Raw genomic sequence first — 19,829 nt, 5'->3', positions numbered from 1 at the left:
CATCATGAATTGTAACATGAATATGTTACAGAGTTTTTCTCCGTCATGAATATGTAACAGAAAGCAAGCTTGAAGTTGGAGAAATCAATCACTCTTAGCCTGTGGTATCACTTGGAAAGATTTAGGAAATGCAGACCTGCTGCAAGGAATATGTCTCAGAGTTTGATGGGAGATGCAATTCTGTAAATATGTTTCTCATACTGGTTAATGAATAAAGCACTGTTGGACAATAGAAAAGCAAGACAGGCGGGACTAGGGGACAAGGAGGAGAGAGGAAGGAGTAAGGAGGAGTCAGCATGGAGAGACCAGGGAGACCAGACACCTGCCCCACTCCCCAGTAGGTGAAACCACGTGGAAATACATAGAAATGGGTTAATAATTAACACAGTGCTAGCCGATAAGAAACTAGCACCTGGCCAACATCATAATATCAAATACAAAGTCTCTGTGTATTAATTGGGGCTGGCGTGGCGGCGGGACAAGACCGGCGGCGGGAGGAAAAAACCCTACTCCTTACAAGAGTTTATATCTGCTCACCAATTTAGTTTACACTTTCTGCTTCATGCCACAGGTTAAGGGTGTAAATTCTTACTTTCCTACTTTAGCTGCCACGTCTGACACATGTTTCCATGATACATTCATGGTGATTCGGTATCCCTCTGTAATTAAGGGCCAAATTAAACCCTTTTGTAAGTTCACTTAGACAGGATGTTTTATCACAGCAACAGAAAAGGCACTAATATACATCTATTAAGTTTTATAACTGGGTTCATTATTTCATGTAATTGCAAAAAAGAAAACTATGAGTCCCTTTTTTTCCAGGGATTCAAAAATCGAATGTTATATTCAGAGGCTTTAATAGACCTATTACACACAAAATGTTTTATTCTTGTATAAAGAGACTACCATGACTTGCAAAACATTGCTACAGTGACTACAGTTAGATGGTTTCACTACAGTATGATTTTTTTATATTTCTGAAGGTTTCTGATACAAAGGGTATGTCACAATGATTACATATGTAGGGTTTCTCTCCAGTATGTATTCTTTTATGTATTTTAAGACTATTGAGTTGTGAAAAGGCTTTACCACATTGATTACATTCATAAGGTTTCTCTCTAGTATGAGTTCTTTTATGTATTTGAAGACTACTTTGACATGCAAATGCCTTGCCACATTGATTACATTCATAGGGTTTCTCTCCAGTATGTGTTCTTTTATGTATTTGGAGACTACATTGACGTGCAAAGGCTTTACCACATTGATTACATTCATAGGGTTTCTCTCCAGTATGTGTTCTTTCATGCCTTCGATAATGACTCTGATGTGCAAAGGCTTTACCACACTGATTACATTCATAGGGTTTCTCTCCGGTATGTGTTCTTTCATGACTTCGATAATGACTCTGATGAGCAAAGGCTTTACCACATTGATTACATTCATAGGGTTTCTCTCCAGTATGTGTTCTTCTATGCATTTGGAGATTACTTTGCGATGCAAAGGCTTTACCACACTGATTACATTCATATGGTTTCTCTCCAGTATGTATTCTTTTATGCCTTTGAAGATGATTGTGTTGTGCAAAGGCTTTACCACACTGATTACATTCATAGGGTTTCTCTCCAGTATGTGTTCGTTTATGCATTTGAAGATGACTGTGACATGCAAAGGCTTTACCACATTGAATACATTCATAAGGTTTCTCTCCAGTATGTGTTCTTTTATGATTTTGAAGTTGGCTGTGACATGTAAAGCCTTTACCACATTGATTACATTCATAGGGTTTCTCTCCAGTATGTGTTCGTTTATGTATTTGGAGACCGCTTTGACACACAAAGGCTTTACCACACTGATTACATTCATAGGGTTTCTCTCCAGTATGTGTTCTTTTATGCATTTGAAGATAACTGTGACATGCAAATGCTTTACCACATTGATTACATTCATAGGGTTTCTCTCCAGTATGTGTTCTTTTATGTATTCGGAGACTGCTTTGACATACAAAGGCTTTACCACATTCATTACAATCATAGGGTTTGTCTCTAGTATGTGTTTTTTTATGTACTTGGAGATTACTTTGATGTGCAAAGGCTTTATAGGGTTTGTCTCTAGTATGTGTTTTTTTATGTACTTGGAGATTACTTTGATGTGCAAAGGCTTTACCACATTGATTACATTCATAGGGTTTCTCCCCAGTATGTGTTCTTTTATGTATCTGGAGACAACTTTGACGAGCAAAAGCTTTACCACACTGATTACATTCATAGGGTTTCTCTCCAGTATGCGTTCTTTTATGTATTTGGAGACTACCTTGAGATGCCAAGGCTTTACCGCATTGATTACAATCATAGGTTTTTTCCTCAGTATGTGTCTTTTTATGCATTTGAATATGACTATGACATGCAAAAGCTTTACCACATTGATTACATTCAAAAGGTTTCTGTCTAGTATGTGTTCTTTTATGTATTTGAAGATGACTGTCGAATGCAAAAGCTTTAATGCATTGATTGCATTCATAGGGTGTCTCTCCAGTACATGTTCCTTTACATATTCGAAGATGACTATGACATGCAAAGGCTTGACCATATTGAATACCTTCATAGGATTTCTCTCCAGTATGAAATCCTTCACGACTTTGAAGATGACTCTGATATTCAAAGGCTTTCATACCTTGAGTATATTCAAGTTTCCCTCCAGTATGACTTCCTTCACGCCTGCAAGGATAATTGACACATGTAAAAGCTTTACCACATTAATATCACTGTTGAATCTTTATATCTGTATGAACTGATTTTATAATTTGGTCTAATTATAAAGAGTAATCAGATCTCAAGCTTTTATCACTTTGTTTACATTCATGTTGTTCTCCTTCATTAAGGATGGTTTTGATATTTGAAGAAGCCTGTGATGGTAGGAGTCTTTATTATGTGGCTCACACTTATGGCATCCAATTTCTCTATGAGAAATCTCACATGTTTGAAAAGAAATGGAAGAATTCAGACCTTTCCCCAACTTATCCCATTGATAAATTTCCCCACACTGTGAGTTATACTACATTTGCAAAGTGAACCAAGACAAATACAAATATTTACACATCCCCAGCACTCATAGGGCTTTTCAGCAGTGTGCGTTTCCCAAAGAAGCCAGAACACCAATTACTTGTTCTCCTGCATCACATTCAACAAATCTACTCAACACGGGGACTACTACATATCTTCTAATTGTTCTGAGGTGAAGAGAGGCACATTGCTTTTTTCCATATCCCTATGCTTATATGGCTTGTATCCAGAATGATATATGACATACCTATGAAGAATGACAAAAAAAGGTTTCCACATTGCAGTCACACAGTTTGATTTTCTGTCCCTCACACACATATAGTATAGGAATTACAGTTTCTCTACAACAACCCCCCCTTAACTCTTGACTCTAACTTCCCATCTCACTAAACTTAGCAAAGACAGAACAAATATATGAGTAATGCTAGCTTCACTATGTAAAGGTTTTGGACATACACTTATAACCTATTCAGCACGTACACCTTTTGTAAAATGAGAGGTATGAAACTAAATGGGTTGGCAGTTTACAGCATTGCTCTGAGGGAGCTATGATTCAAATGCTGGTATCTGTTAAGGCATTGATTCCTTGTCTTCCTTCTTAAAAAGAATGACTTGCAAACACACCTCACTTACCTGCCATTGAGGAATATGGTTTTGTGAGAATTTATGATCATCATCAATGACTTTTGAGCTGTGCTTATTTACAGTGCTACTTTTTAAAAAAACTTCCAGATACATTAAAATATCTTCAGAGGTGCATTTGTATCAGCATCCACATGAAAATTACCTTCCATGTCTTCGAGAAGTTTGACAATGTTCTTCAATATAATGGTTTTCCCATTTGTAGCCTAAAATACAGTACCAGGAAATGTATGATATATTATTGGAAACTGTAAAACATTCAAGTTACTATCTTCAGTGAACCTTAGAACCATCTTTAATTTATCCACTTCATTTCCTCATTCTGGATCAAAATTGCAGAAGAGCATTAATAACCAAGCAACAGTTGTCCCCTTATTTTAAAACATGAAGAAAAAGTCAAAGCATTACCTATAGTAGTGAGGTTCATATAGGTCTCCAGCATCACATCTTTGTAGAGATTCTTTTGGGAAGGATCCAGCAAAGCCCATTCTTCCCGAGTGAAGTCAATATGCACATCATTGTAAGTCACTGCAGCCTAAAATATGCCATACATGTATATAATAAAAATAATAAAAAGCGTGATACTGACAACTCTGTAAATGTACACTTCTTTGACAATGTAGTCATATGATTTGGTGTATCCCACACTTACTCTATGACACAGACATTATCATATAATATAATATAATCATAAAGTCACTTTAGAAGGAAACTGAATACCACTATCATTTCTGAACACTTGGAATGATATATCACCTTGCAAGAGAAATGTCTATTAACAGACATAGAGAGACAAGCAAACAGATCAACAGTCCTGAGTACATATCAGAGAAATTGTATGAACAATTACTAACTGCAAAGAAATATGAATAAGCTGGTGTATTGGCTCACGCCTTTAATTCCAGCACTCAGAAGGCAGAGGCAGGTATATCTGCCTCTGAGTTGAATGCTAGCCTAGTATATGAAATAAGTTCCAGGACAGCAAGAAGGAATTATTAAGAACCCCTGAAAGAAGGTCATTCAACCAAACAAAAAAGAAAGGAAGAACTCAAAGGTTGTTTTTTATTTATTTATTTATTTTTTACTTAAGTTCCTAGAAAGAGTTATGCATTCATTTCAGTTCTGTAATCATCTTCCAGAAACCATGAAGTGCTATCATTTAAACTGTAACTTTAATAAATCTAAAAGGAACTGCACATTTAAACAGTTACAGATAGGTGAAAATGTTAGCAATGTCAATGTTGACCATAAGTAATTAACACAGGGCAGGAGAGATGGTTCAGAATTTAAGAGCTCTTGCTAGTCTTGCATATAGGTGGGCCCGTGTGGTAATATCTTGTTTGTACAAATGAAGTGTATCTGAAGGTCAGAGGATGGAGCTTGCTCCTACTTCTCTCTGATCTCTCACCATCTCCCCCTATGTCTGACTCCAGGTTTCCCCTCCCCATTCTCCAAGCCTCCTGTGGATGCCTACGTGCATCTCTCCCTAGCCCCCCTCCCCTTAGTTTTCAACAACTGAAAGCATTCTCTCTCAAACACACCAGCCAAGGAGGGCAGGAAAAAGGGCAACACAGCTAATATATGCCCTGAAACTCCAGAGAACAAACAGAAACCCAGGAATAAAACGCCCACCCAACAAAGACGAAGTCAGAAAAAAAGGCACCTAGACCCATAATCACTCCAAAGCCAGATGCCAAGCATAAGAACATATTCAACAACAGCCAGGGCAATGTGTTACCACAAGAGCTATCCTATCACCAGCTGGCCCTGAATATTCGAACATAGCTGAAATACAAGAAAAAGACCTTAAAACAAACTATGTGGACATCACAGAGGCCCTTCAAAAGAAAGCCCTTAAATAAATTCAAGAAAATAAAAAACAAGTATCTATGCCCCAAATATAAGGTGAAAGAAACTCTTCTACAGATTAAATCACACATTAACTTTCACAGTGTTTAATACTGGTAGACTTCAATACCCCAATACTCAACAATGGACAATACAAAAAGTAAACAGAGATATTATAGATAATGGACTTTATAAACCAAATGATTCTAACAGATACTACAAAACATTCCACCTAGACAAAAAGAATACAACTTCTTCTCAGTACCACATGGATTTTTTTCTAAAGTTGATGACATACTTGGACACAATATACTTCTCAACAGATACAAGAAAATTGAAACAATTCCCTGCATCCTATTAGACTACCATGGATTACAGTTGGATATCCAAAAACAAACAAACAAACAAACCTAACCTTAGAAACAAGAAGCCTTACAAAATCATGGAAACCAAACAACTCTACTGGAGAAAGTGGGTCAAGACAGATATAAAGAAGGAAATTAAAGGCTTTCTAGAATTCAATGAAAATGAATACACAACAAACTTGGGGAACAAAATAAAAGAGATGATATGAAGAAACTTCATAGCACTGAAACCTTCCATTAAAAAAAAAACAAAACTCTCATACTAGCAACTTAACAACACACATGAGAGTTCCATGAGAGTTCTAGAACAAAAAGAAGCAAGCATACAAAGAAATTAACAAACTGAGGGCTAATATTAACAAAATAGAAACAAAGAAAAATACAAAGGATCCATGAACACAGATTTGGTTCTTTGAGAAAATAACAAGACAGACAAACCCTTATCCAAACTAAGAGGCAGAGAGAGGGTATCCATACATTGAGGAAAGCTGTAGAATGCAATACTACTCAACGGTAAAAGCAATGGCATCATGAAAAAGCGGATTACCTCACTGCTCACTGCTAATGTCAAACGCTGTCAAAACAGGGGAGTGAGATTCCTTTTTGTTCCCCCTTTACTCTTGGCCACTGAACTCAATGAAAGACAGAGAGATCGGAGGACACTCGCTCACTGTTGTATTCTTCCCTCTCCCAGACCAGTTAAGGCCCCACCTGGAGGCAATTGCAGGACTGTCTTCCCATGACTGGAGGCAGAATTAAAATTTTCAAAGCAGTATATAGTGTGAGGCAAGCCTCAGCTACAGAAGACATTAATCTAAACCAGTGGTTCTCAAGCTTCCTAATGCTGCGACGACTTAATATTGTTCCTTGTGAAGTGGCAACTCCCCAATTATAAAATTATTTTCACTACTACTTCATGACTATAACTTTGCTACTGTTAGCAATCATAATATAAAACATCTGTGTGCTCTGGTGGCCTTAGGATTATTTCACTCCCCAAAGGGAGCCATGACCTACCCCACCCCAGGTGGAGGGCTACTACTCTAAACTGATATTAATCAATTAATTAATTAACTTGCACTTAATAAAAAACAGAATGAAATTCTTAATGACTGGGAAACATTGGAAACTAGAAACAAAGAGATTAGAGCAGTAATTCATTTAAAGGAAATGAAATTAAAAATGATACCAATTGAAAGAATAATAGGCTATACTGATGTTGAAAAAAAAAAAAAAAGTAGTTGTTTCCCTGGTAGAGAGAATGCCTTTAATAAGACATTGTATGACTTTGTCCCATGTCCCATGTAAACAATCAACAGCCTGTGTCTCAAACCTCTAAACCGATTTAACTGTGTCAACCCAGAATGTACATATCTGCATAGGAGAGTTCCCTAACTGAAGACTGAATACTTAGTAGTTCAAGCTGCCCTCCCCATCCTGTACATCCACCAGTTGTCTGTCTGTCTTCATACACATGGAAGGAATTAATACATTCAGGGAAATTACACAGAGGCACTCACCCTACCCCATCAGGCCCTTCTGTAGCTCACTTCCTTAAACTTCAGTCTGTGATCTAGTCATTGCCTATTCTACACACACACACACACACAACACACACACATGCACACACACAGTGTACACTGTTCCTCCTCTTCTGGTCTAAAGGAAGAAGCCAGGCTCCACACACAAATCCTTTTCCTGTTACTGCAATAGACAAAACACTATGTGACTCAAACTGGTAAAAGAACTCTGTGGTGCTGCAGACCTGTAATGCAAGAATTTAGGCTGTTTAATCAGGACCATAACAAGGGCAATGCCCTGTGGGACTACAGACAGGGTTCAAGTCCATCTCAATCAACATAGGAAGTGTTGCCTCAAGACCACTTTTTAAAAAGGCTAGAGATGCAACTGTTGTAGAATTTACATAACTTTATGGCGTATCAGCTTGGTTGTGACCCTGTCATAGCCCTTTAAGCAGCACCTTAGAGGACTGTTCTTTGATGGAGGCTGGGCAGTAAATCAGGGTGGTCCCCTTTGTTACAGGAAAGTAGCTTAATGGTTGACGAATTCTGGTGAACAAACATATTTTATACTGATCTCTAACAGGCATGGTTAGCATACTACTCAAATATTTTAGGGGATATTAGTAGGCAGCCCCCCTTAGCTAAATTCTACTTTGTATCTCCTACGATGTGGTAAATCCTTATACCATCAACTATACTCTTCCATATCACAGCTTAGCAGTGGAATGCTACGCTACACTTGAGATACTGTTTATAAGCTCCACAAAATTAACTCCAGATGGATCCTAAACATAAATGTTAAATATTAAAAGTGCAGAAATTTTGGAAGATGCTGGAGAGACCAGGGCTCTATCGGTTTCGCAAATCTGTCTGCCATGATGACAATACTAGTACTACAGACACCAGCATTTCACAGGGACGACAAAAACAGGGATATTTCCAAACACAGTTTCTACTCAGCTTTCTTTTACTTAGTTGCTGTTACTCAACACTGTGTAAAGACACACTTTTGGAACCTTCCTATGATCAGCTATACCTGCTTACAAAGGATGACCACCACTAGGTTTGCTGACTATTAATATCCCATCATAAAAGGAGATATTCCCTCCTTCTGAGCATTTCCCAGACAACTGTATGCTATTCAGTCTCAGTGACACGAGAACTCGTGGTTTGGGGGGAGGAGCTAGAGTACATAACCCGGGAAAGACTTGGGAGCAGGAGGAGTCTGCATTTGCAACTATGAGAAAGTCATCTTAAGAGTGGGAATTACCTTGAGCGCTATCAGGTTTACCTCCTATGTACACTGAGAAATGTATGCAATGGTAGAGACATGAGCTCCCCACATGCAGCGTGGGAGAACGATTGTATGTACTGGGTGGAGACATTGCTGGGTGGCTGCTTTCTGTTATCTGTCTTAGTGTTTCTACTGCTATGAAGAAACACTATAACTGTGGCTACACTTATGAAGGAAATTTTTCATTGGGTCTGGCTTACAGTTTCAGAGGGTCAGGGTGAGGGAAGCACAGTGGTATACAGGCAGATACGGCGTCGGAGGAAGTGATGGGAGTTTACATACATCCAGAGCTGGAGGCAGCAGGAAGTGACTGTGGAGTAGAGCTGAACAAACTCATTGGCTCGCCAGGGAAGACTTTAGTGAAATTGTACTTTGCATCATCATTGGTACTTGGGGTGGGGTGGGGGAGCATTGTTTTGTTTTGCCCTCCTCCACCAGGGAGAAAATTCCCGTAACAGACCGTAAATATATTTGCTAATGTTCCTATGTCTCATGGAATTGGAAAAGGGAAGTAGCACATAAAAGAACATGTTAGAATATAAATGTGGAAATGTCCTTAGTAAAGAAGGATTTGGATATATGAAGAGGATGCCTGAATGGCTCCAGAATGAAAAAGACTTAGAAATGTTTTGCAAGTTACGAAGGTCTGAATGAGCTGTTTAAGGTACATAAATGCTGTGATTTAGAGGTGATATATTGTATTAAAGTTGGCAAGGTCAGATATCAACTATTTCAAGGATTGGCTAAAATGTATGTCAAACAAAAATTCACTGCATTATGTCTGGCTATTGAAATATTATACATTCATTAAAAGTACAAAACTGGTATAAAACTGATCTTCTGGGTGTTTAATTATCATTCTTGGAGTCTATTGTAATGTGGTTAGAGGAAAAAAAGGGAGACTATTCCTCCCCTTTCCATATAAGGATAATGAGGTTCCTGATGCCTGAGACCATTAATCACGTGTCTTCTTCCTGGAGAAGAGTCCCCACTCAATGAATTTGAAACATTATTCAGTCTACAAAAGGAGTATCAATTTTGGAAAACTTTCCTCAGGCTTCAAAGGAACTGGAGATAGAAATTAACTAGGCAGTTCAGGGTAAAATGACCCCAAAGAAAACTAACCAGTTGCTTTCTTGACTAAAAGGCAGAAGTGTCGCTGGAACTCTTTGCAGCTGCATCCTAAGTGATCCTGGGGACTAAGAAGGAGAAAATTAAATGTAGCAGAGAAGGCCTGTTAAGAGGGAAAAAAAAAGGCCCTTGGTCTGTTCTAGGTGCATTTCAATGGGGACATGCCACTCTCCCGGCCAAGGACCACAGTCTGTGAAACCCAAGAAATGACCACTCAGAACATTCACAGATCACCTATAACTGATGAACTGATTGCGCATCGGTTGGTAATCCCAACTGCAGACAAGACTGGAAAGTTTTAAGGCTCCTAACTTCCCATATTGTAACCAGCTTGCAACTTCCGCATAACCACTTCACAATAAAACCCGGGGCTGCGACAGTATCGAGGGCTGTGGCGGCATACAGCAGCGACAACTGGTATTTAACAAGTTAACCCACCAGATGAATAATTTCCTGATGTGCAGTCACACCTGGAAAGGCTATGCAGTTACAGACTATAAATGACCGGTTTCTCCTGTCCTGTCGGTAATTCCTCTCAGTAATTCCTCTCATAGTCTTTCCTATAAAAGCTGTGGGTGTCTCTGAGTTTATCTCATGATGTATACATTGCTTCTGTCGGGCACAGATATAGCTGTGGGTGGTATAGAGGATAATTCTGCTTAAAGTTACACAGTTCTAATGAATAAAAATAACACTAGGACATTTTACATTACTCAGACTGACATAGGATTCTCAGTCGCAAAATAATAATATTAAAGGTTAAACAGGCTTTATGTCCATGTGCTCCGGGGACTAAGGATTTGTATTAGAGCACACCAAGGAATACTCAGAACATTTCTTTCAGGCTGTACAAATCTTAAACCTGGAAAACATGGTGTTGTTTGGCCACACCATTTTATCCAGATCTATTTTGTTTGAACTAGTATGACTACTGTAATTTGGTCTGCGGCCAGTCAGGACACTTACTGATCATCTAAAATTGATTAATTCAGTACTCATGACTAACTACTGTCACAGCGGGGAAGCTTTCCTGTCTGTGCTTTACAGCTGGTCAATGAACTCAATTATTGCATGGGTCCCTCTTCCCAATAAAAGCCAGAGAGGTTGAAAGACTCTTTCCTTCTCACTGAACGGTCAAGGCCCAGATTAAAAGGAGTGGCAGGATTGTCTTCCCAGCCCTGGGCAGCAGAGACGGGGTTAAATGATCAAAGCAATTCCCAATTACAGAGTGTGCAGTAAACCTGAGCTGCAGGAGAAACTGCTCTAAACAGAAATAAACAACCAACAGCACCTGAGGGAAAAATGGAAAGAAATTCTTAATTACTGGGAAACGATGGAGAATAATACAAACAGGACATTAAAGCAGTGATGCATTTGAAGAAAACCAAATTTAAAGAGTGAAACAAATAATTGACATTGCCTAGTAGAGAGAATAGCATTAAAAAAAATACTGTTCTCCTTTCCAATCTGTGTAATGTTAGCTGCTGAGATCTGTAACCTGACACACACAGCTATAGCCAACGGCCTGTGCTCAGCCCTCTGTGATGACTTAACTCTACCAACCAGGATTGCACATATCTGCAAAGGAGAGCCACCTACTTGGAAATTCGATGTTCATTAAACTTCCCAAATTGCGTGCGCACACACACACACACATACACACACACACACACTAATATGGTCTGCCTTCATTGACATGACATGAATTAATATATACTGGGAAATTACAAAATCACTAACCTTCCACAATAAGGTCCTTTTCCATTATGGCAGCCTATTGCCTTCCCTATTTATCCCATGTACCACTTTACAAAATACACTACCCTTCTTATTCTGGTCTGAAGGCAGAAGCCAGGCTCCACAAACAAATCCTTTTCCTGTGACTGCAATGGAGTTGACTACAGAACCCAAAGGGTAATTTTAAAACTCAGTGATGGTACAGCCCATTAATTTAAGAATTTAGTTGATTTAGTCAATAGGAAAGTAATACCATTGCCCTGGGAAGCCACAGACTGGGATCAAGGACACCTGAGTCAGCTTGTCTGAAAGTCTGAATGTACAGTTCTGCCAGAATTAATATGCCTTCCCAGGGATAATTCACTCCCCACACTTAAAAATCACTTCAATGACAGCATGCATCATGCTCTGGCTAATGCTCAAAGAGGAGCCTGCCTAGAACAGATTTTCGCATTCCATATATGATTTCGTCATAATGTCTCATTTAGTAGCAGGCCCAAGGTTACACTTTGAACAAGTTAAACAGGGACAAGAGACTTGAAGTCTGGCTACTTAAACAGATAATGAACTATGGAGAAAAATCTATCTTTTAGATCGTACATTATGATCTACATTTAAAAGATGCATCAACACATTAAAAGATGTATCGTTGCCTTCAATTCCCGTACACACAAAGGTCAGAGAACACAGACATGAGAAACATCAAGAAAAAGTCACCAGTCAGCACTGTTGGTGCTGATTATGGATGAACACCCCTGCTCGGCTACTCTAACCTCAGAGCACGGCTGCTTTTGGCCTCTGAGCATCCTGCCTCAGAGGACGCACACGGCCGCTTCCATGCGGGACCAGAAGACGTTCACTTCAACCAGCCTGGCCTGCCGTCTGTCTCAGGACTGCAACATCACTGAGGGGAGTCCCATTTTTTTTTTTAAGCTCTATTTTTATAAACATGGGTGTTTGCCTCCAGGTGTCTGTGCACAGTAAGTACCTGCAGAGGCAAGAAAAAGGTAACAATTCCCTTGGAACTGGAGCTACAGGAGATGGTTAGCTATTAGGTGATGTCTGGGAATGGAACCTGCGTCCTCTGTAACAACACCCAGTGCTCGTAGCTCATTTTATTCTCATACGTTTTAATTAAAATATATTACATCAATTTTCCCCCTACCTTGTCCTCTCTGTATCCCTTCCCAAATTTTTCCCTTTCAATTTCTTTCTTGTTAAGCATGTGTGAATATGTATGTACAAATATATAAATAAAACCTGCTGAGTCCATTTCTCCTTTTTTTTTCAAGACAGGGCTTCTCTGTGAAACAGTACTGGCTGTCCTGCAGAGATCCACCTGCCCCTACCTCCCAACCACTGGGATTAAAGGTGTGCGCCTCCACCATTCTGCAGCCAAGTCCATTCCTGCTGGTTGTGTGTATATGGTGTCAGGGCTGAAGACACTGTATTGGATATGCAATTAGGGAGTTCCTGCCTGAAGCTAATTCTCCCATCTGCAAGAGAATTCCACTCTTTAATGAGCAACAAGAGTCTGACCCCAAAGTGATCCAGAAGGAAACATTATCAAGAAAACACTGTCAAGAACAGAAGAGGTAACCCAGTCACAGAATGACACGCATCGTATGTACTCACTCACGTATGGATATTAGACACAGAACAAAGGACCACCAGCCTACAATCCACGCCTCCAAAGAAACTAGGAAACAAGGAGAACACGAAGAGAGAAATGCATGCTTCCCTGAAGAAGGGGAAAGGGACAAGAGCCCTGAGCAAATTGGGAGCATGGGGGGGGGGTAGGTAGGAAAAAGAGAAAGGAATGGGGAGGAGAACAGGAGGGTTCAGGAAGACTTAATGGGGGAAGAAAAGAGATGCCTTAATAGAGGGAGTCAGTATAGGTTTAAAGAGAAATCTGGCACTAGGGAAACATTCACAAAGATGACCCCAACTAAGAATCTAGGCAGTAGTGGAGAGGCTGCCTTTGATGCCCTCTCCCTGTAATGAGATTGATGACTACCTTAATTGCCATCCTAGAGCCTTCACCCAGTAGCATCCATGGAAGCAGAAGCAGACACCCACAGCTAAACACTGAGATGAACTCCTGGAATCCAGTTGTTTTAGAGGGAGAGGGGATGTGGTTAAGACCAGGCTGGGGAAACCTACAGAAACAGCTGACCTGATCTAGTGAGAGCTCATGGACCCCAGTCGTAAGGCTGGGGAACCAGTTTTGGACCAGACCAAGCCCTCTGAATGTGGGGGCCAGGGCAGTCTATGTGACCTCTGACAGTGGAACCAGTATTTATCCCTAGAGCACTTTGGGAGCCCATTCCCCATGGAGGGTTACTGTTTCAGCCCAGATACACGGAGGAGGGCCTAGCCCATCCCCCAAATGATGATTCCCCCCATGGAAGGCCTCGCTATCCTTGGGAAGTGGGTGGGGGGCATGGGAAGATGTGAGGGAGAACAGAAAACTTGGGTGATGGTATATGTCAGTCTGTCAATGTGTTTCTCTTATTAGTAAAGCACCGTTGGCCTATAAGGGAGCAAGGTAGGCGGGACTAACAATGGCCCCGAAGTTCTGGAGCTGCAGCAAAGACTATGGACAACTGTCCTGAGCCAATCACAGTCTCCCTTGGTTCTGTGGCCCTCCCACCATATCCCATTGAGGGGATGCAAACTGGTACAACCACCTTTGTTTGTTTGTTTGTTTGTTTGTTTATTTATTTATTTATTTATTTGGTGAGTCCATTTAAAAAAAAAGAATCAGTGTGGGGGGGAGGGGGTCCCTCAAAAGGCTACTCTAGATATACCATATGACCTGGGATTCCACTCCTATAAATACACAGAAGTCCACACCCACTCTAGAGACATCTGCTAATACATGTTCATTGTTTTTATATGTACGGTGGCCAGGAAAGAGAAATACCCTAGACTTGCATCAACTGGTGAGTGAATAATAAAACTGTTACAGTCGTGTGTTATTCAGATACCGAGAAAAATGAAACTATGGAATTCGCAACTAAACAGAAGGAGCTAGAATAAGGGCAACCCATACCAATGAAGACAAACATCACATGTTTTCTGGCACTGTGGAGGTTGCTGTTAAATCTTCAAATATGTGTTTCAGTTATAATACCCACAGAGAGGGGAAATCGAATGCACAGATACAAAGGGGGAAAATGGACCGAGGAGGGTTAAACTGGAATGGGTGGGTGAAGGTAGGGTAGGGAAGGGGGAAGGGAAAGAGATAAATAAAACAAAAGGTCTTTTGAAAAAGACATGGAAATTTACTACGCTTTAATATCACAAATATTGCATACACTCACACACACAGACACAAACACGCTCTAGAAAGGACAACATAGAGGAGAAAGAGATACAGAATTAACACGGAGGTTTTCTGAAACAGAACAATAATGCTCCTAACAAATAAAATTCTGTGCCATGTATAAGTGACTTCTTCGGAGTCCTGGCCAATCACGTCCCCAAAATCCCTCAGACGTTACACTGTATTGCTATTGCTCTTAGTTATCCTCAAGAACTTGATGGTTAGACTCTGTTGCTGAAGACACCACACGCTTGAGTCACACAGCATGGCAAAATCAAAGTGGAAAAGAAGCAGTTGCTTTCATAGTGCTGGAGGGGTGCTATGCAAGCTAGCGAAGGAGGCAGGTGATCATCAGTCATGCCCAACTACAAATATCCCAAGCTACAGTAAGAACTGACTGGCAAAACCTGGACACTGGCAAAAATATTAACGGGAGAAAGCAACCACTTCCCGATTACATCCAAGCGCCTCTCTACAGGTTGGAGGGGGAAAAAAAAATCTGCACCATTATCAGACTAAGAACTTAAGGACAGACGGGTCATGGGGCTTAGGGAAGATGCATGACTATTATGCTGCTAAGTTGACATAGAATTAAGCTGACTTAAAATAACTCACCATTATATCCATAGATCAGTGAAGTTCCCATCCCTCAACTTAGATGCTTCTAATTCAAGTAGATTGTGATTGACACGCTGATACTTATCTGGCCAAGGTGTAAAGATTAAGTGACTGGGAATTCAAAGTCTTGAAGCAACAAATATAGCTCAATCCCCGCCTAAGTCTCGGGGACCGTGTGGGAAATGCGGCAGGAAGAGCATAAAGCAAAGAGGTATGCTGTTCTTGCATACCAGTCCCGTAAGGCTGGTCCTTAGTGCTGCAACGTATCTCCTCCCTTCCTCCTACCTGCGTCTCCCATTTACGTTCTGAAGTTCAGCTTGCCCTCCAGCAACAAAAACCAGTTGCCCTAACGAACTCCTACACGTTTTCACTCTCGCGCTTCCTAACCTGTAAGTGTTCTTTTTAATTTGCACATTTATTCACATGAAGGTACGCACAGGGTGCAACGTTCATGAGGGGCCAGAGAATAACCCGGAGTGTCATCCTGAGATTTTATATAGGAATAAAGAACAAAGTGTATGATACCTGGAGCAGATCCTATCCGCATCCAAAGCATCCTTCTCTGCTTTATACCTCTGGACGGAATCATCAGGCTTGGTTAAAAGCCAAGCGTAAGAAAAGACAAGTTCTAGATGCTTTCATGACCAAATATTCCAAAGTCTTGGGGAAAGGAACAAATTGTTTGAAAAAGAATAAACTATTTGTGACGGCAAATTCCTAACTCATGGTCCTTGCCCTGGTTGGCTTTTATTCAACATGACACAAACTGAGGTTATTTGGGAAGAGGAACTTCAATTATAGAGTATTTTCTTGATTAATGATTTGTGAGGGAGGGCCAGCCCATTGTTGAGTTGTACTATTTCTGAACAGGGGGTACACCAGCATGTAAGAAAGCAAACAGAATTTTTAGATGCCTGTTGCTTTTCTAATGAGAGGGAGAGAAAAAGGGTGTGTGTGTGTGTGTGTGTGTGTGTGTGTGTGTGTGTGTGTGTAAATTTGGATGGGAGGGGAAGATCTGGAAGAATTAGGGACGGGAACCATAATCAAAATGTACAGTATGGAAATCTATTTTCAATTTAAAAAGGAAAGAAAGGAACAAAGGAAGAACAATGAACAAGCCAGGAAGCAGTATTCCTCCAGGGTCTCTATGTGAGTTCCTGTCTCTAGGCTTGAACTCCCGAACAACGTGCCTGCATGAGGGAATGTTAACTGCACCTATAAGCCAAATACATCTTTTCCTCCTCCAGACTGGAAGGGCTGTCTTCCCAGCCCTGGGCAGCAGAGGCAGGATTTGGTGTTCAATGCCATTCCTGATTCCATAGCACAAGGCAAGCTTACGGTACAGGACACATTGCTCTAAGCAGAAATAAATAATCAACAGCACTTGACAGAAAAGGAATAAAACTAGTAATGATGTAGGCACACTGGAGAACAGAAACAAATAAGATCAACAATGTACATAAAGCAAGTGTTAAAAAATGATACCTATAAGTGACTTCTAAATGATAAAAATAATGTATTTTTAAGATTAATATTCTTAGCATTATTGACTTTGAAGATGGCAGGCCCTTCTCTAACAGATGGAAGGCCAGTAATAAGAGACTGATTGACCTTACCCATATGCACATGTTGGCTCCTGTACACACAGAATTGCAGTCAAGAACCTGGCTCTCAAACCTCTCGGCCGACCTAAATGTGTCAAGCAGGATTGAACATAATTGCACAGGGGAGTTCCCTAATTGGAAATTCAATATTCATTGGCTCAAGGTAACTTTCTCATATTGTACACGCACCAGTCTGGTCTGTCATCATTCACATGACATGAATTATTGATGCTGGGAAATTACAAATTAACTCCTTCTACACGACTAAGTCCTTTTTCATACGGTGACTCCAGCAGCTGACAGCCTTCCATGTTTCCCCTGCAATGTACACAATAAACTATTCCTCCTACTCTGGTCTGGAGGCAGAAGCCATGCTCCAGGTTACACTCTGAACGATTTAAACAGGGAAAGGAGACTGCAAGTCTACCTAAGCCACTTAGGCAGACGGGAGAAGCCATTCTTCAGGGACAGGGTCCTGCGGTCAAGGTGCCAAGGAATAAGAAAGATAGAAGAGATAAAAGCTGGCGTGGGAAGGTCTTGCACAAGCTGTCTCGCGCCAAGTTAGCTTCTTAGGAAGAACGGCTTCTTGTATACTACTTCCAGGGGGGGGAATGGAAGGAAATGGGGAATTTCTATGAAGTCAGCAAAAAGCTATCACACCGTGGGACAAATTCAGGAGGCGGCTAATCAAAGAATGTTGCACAAAGGGCACATGGGGTGTCTCGAGAGCATCACTAAGCCCACAGTGGCCTTGGGACTGATAACCATAGCTCTATGTGGTGGGAAAGGTTGGGTTTTCAGGATCACAAGCAACCCCTCTAGAAAGGCCCTGGGCCATTACCAGCTCTATATAACTGATTTTAGGGAAGGAGCTCTGTTTTGTTCTCACTACATCCAGGCCTTAGTGAAAGCTCCCAGGCCTAGGCCCCAGGCTATTAATCACTCTCACAAGGATATTCTCTTCCCTGCCTGAGGGCCTATATAAGCCTTGCTTGGCCCTACCAGTCCTTAACACTGTCTTACTTTTCAAATACTTGTCACCAGGTGTCATATTTATTGCCCATCTCTCAGAACTATCCTTTTCTCAAGATGAAACCTGGGACTTCAGGCCTTAAGGTAGTTTGTGACCCTGTAATGCCTCCTTAAGCAGCTTGTTAGAGGACTGTTCTTACACACAGGGATGGCCCTAGTGGTTGGTTGTAATTTAGGGGTGTCTTCTTTGTAATGGTTTGGAGCCAAATGTCTGGCCAATCCTGGTGGGGAAAAAAAAAATGCATATCGTAGCATCCTTATCTCTACCAGGCCTGGCCAGCACACACTTATCTTTGGGGTGTTTTAGAAGCAGTCCCTCCTTAGCTAAACTCTACTCTGTGAGGCTTACATCTACTAAGAATTCTTTATATCACCAATTCTGCTCTTCCACATCACAGCTGTAGTGGAGCGCTACCCAACACAACAGCTGCCTGTTACAACCTCCACAAAAATAACTGAAAATGGATCTTATACGTAAAGGTCAATTAAATGCAAAGTGCTGAATGTCTGGAAGACACTGAGAACGTAGGCCTCTCCTCCAAGTCTGGCAACCTGCCTTGCAAATATGCACCAAAAGCACATTCCTGCTTGCTATAAATATGTTTCTTCACACAGTTCCCTGCTCTGAGCAGATGCAAAGTTATTTAGAGGCCCGTGCCTGGGTCCAGGGAGTAGCACCGGCCTGGGAACTCACGGACTGACGTGCAATCTGGCCAGATTCCCACGCAGTCCCGGGAGGACCCACCACACAGGCTCTCACACCTCCCCATCCACTCTGCCACATCTGCGCACAGCAGTCCCTCGCTCACCACGCCGTTGCCTCCCAGCTCGCCCATGGTCCCCTCACGGCTCCCTGCAGCAGCAGCAGCAGCAGCACCGGTAACACAGAACTCGAAAACGGTGGCGCCGCTGGCTGCTTTGCAAAGCCAAGCCTGCAACCTGGCTCCCGGAAGTGCCCTGAGCCGCCTCTGACTGACAGTTCAGTCTGGAGGCCCTGATTGGCTAGTGATGAGAGCACCTCCCTTAGGATTACAGTGTGCTTAAAGGCACAGCACAGAGATGCCTGACATTGCCTTCTTCCCCAGATCCATACCTTTTCCAGAGCTGCAGAAATATGCATTTTAACAGCACTTGCCCCTGACTCCAAATGCTGACCCTGCTATCTTCCTGAACTCCATAGGCACTGAAAGACCCCCACTATGCTTATTGCCTGTTTAAATTGCTCTTGCTAATTTGCCAAGGTCAAGTTATGAGAAAAGTACAGGAGGGAACCAGGTGCTGCTCTCATCCAACGCCAACCAGATATCTGTGGTCTGCAGCTTGGACCAAAGCAAGGTCAGCAGGACAGTGTCCAGTATGCTGAGATAGACATAACTGAATTCTTTGTATTCTTTGTGCCCAACCCGAATAACCAACTGTCCTTGGTTAACTACAACTGCTACATTTAGATGAAACAATGAAGTCCCTGTAACCATGCTTCTGCTTCTGTAAGCCTGCTTCTTGCCACACCAACCTTATATAAACTGCATATGCTTTAACCAGGCACGCTCTCTCAGTCTCTCAAAAGACTGGGGCGTCCATAGGTACCTGTGTGTAAACAATAAATAACCTCTTGCACTTGCATCCAGTGGTCCGGTCTCGTCTCTTG

The 19,829-nt window shown here is 41.3% G+C and overlaps 1 protein-coding gene across 1 annotated transcript; it reads right to left on the bottom strand.

Annotated features, from left to right (window-relative positions):
* Window positions 1–628: 628 nt before the first annotated feature.
* LOC127213029 (zinc finger protein 844-like) lies at window positions 629–19,017 on the bottom strand. Its single transcript, XM_051173262.1, has 2 exons — window positions 18,876–19,017; window positions 629–2,168 (listed from the first exon to the last, which is right to left on the bottom strand). Exons 1-2 carry the CDS (start codon window positions 19,015–19,017, stop codon window positions 970–972), a joined length of 1,341 nt encoding a protein of 446 aa, XP_051029219.1. The 3' UTR covers window positions 629–969.
* Between the last annotated feature and the right edge of the window lie 812 nt (window positions 19,018–19,829).

This window comes from Phodopus roborovskii, unplaced genomic scaffold, assembly GCF_943737965.1.
Source record: "Phodopus roborovskii unplaced genomic scaffold, PHOROB, whole genome shotgun sequence".
Classification (NCBI taxonomy): Eukaryota; Metazoa; Chordata; class Mammalia; order Rodentia; family Cricetidae; genus Phodopus; species Phodopus roborovskii.
The sequence above is the reverse complement of the archived record's forward strand: the minus strand, read 5'-3'. Positions and strand labels throughout refer to the sequence as shown.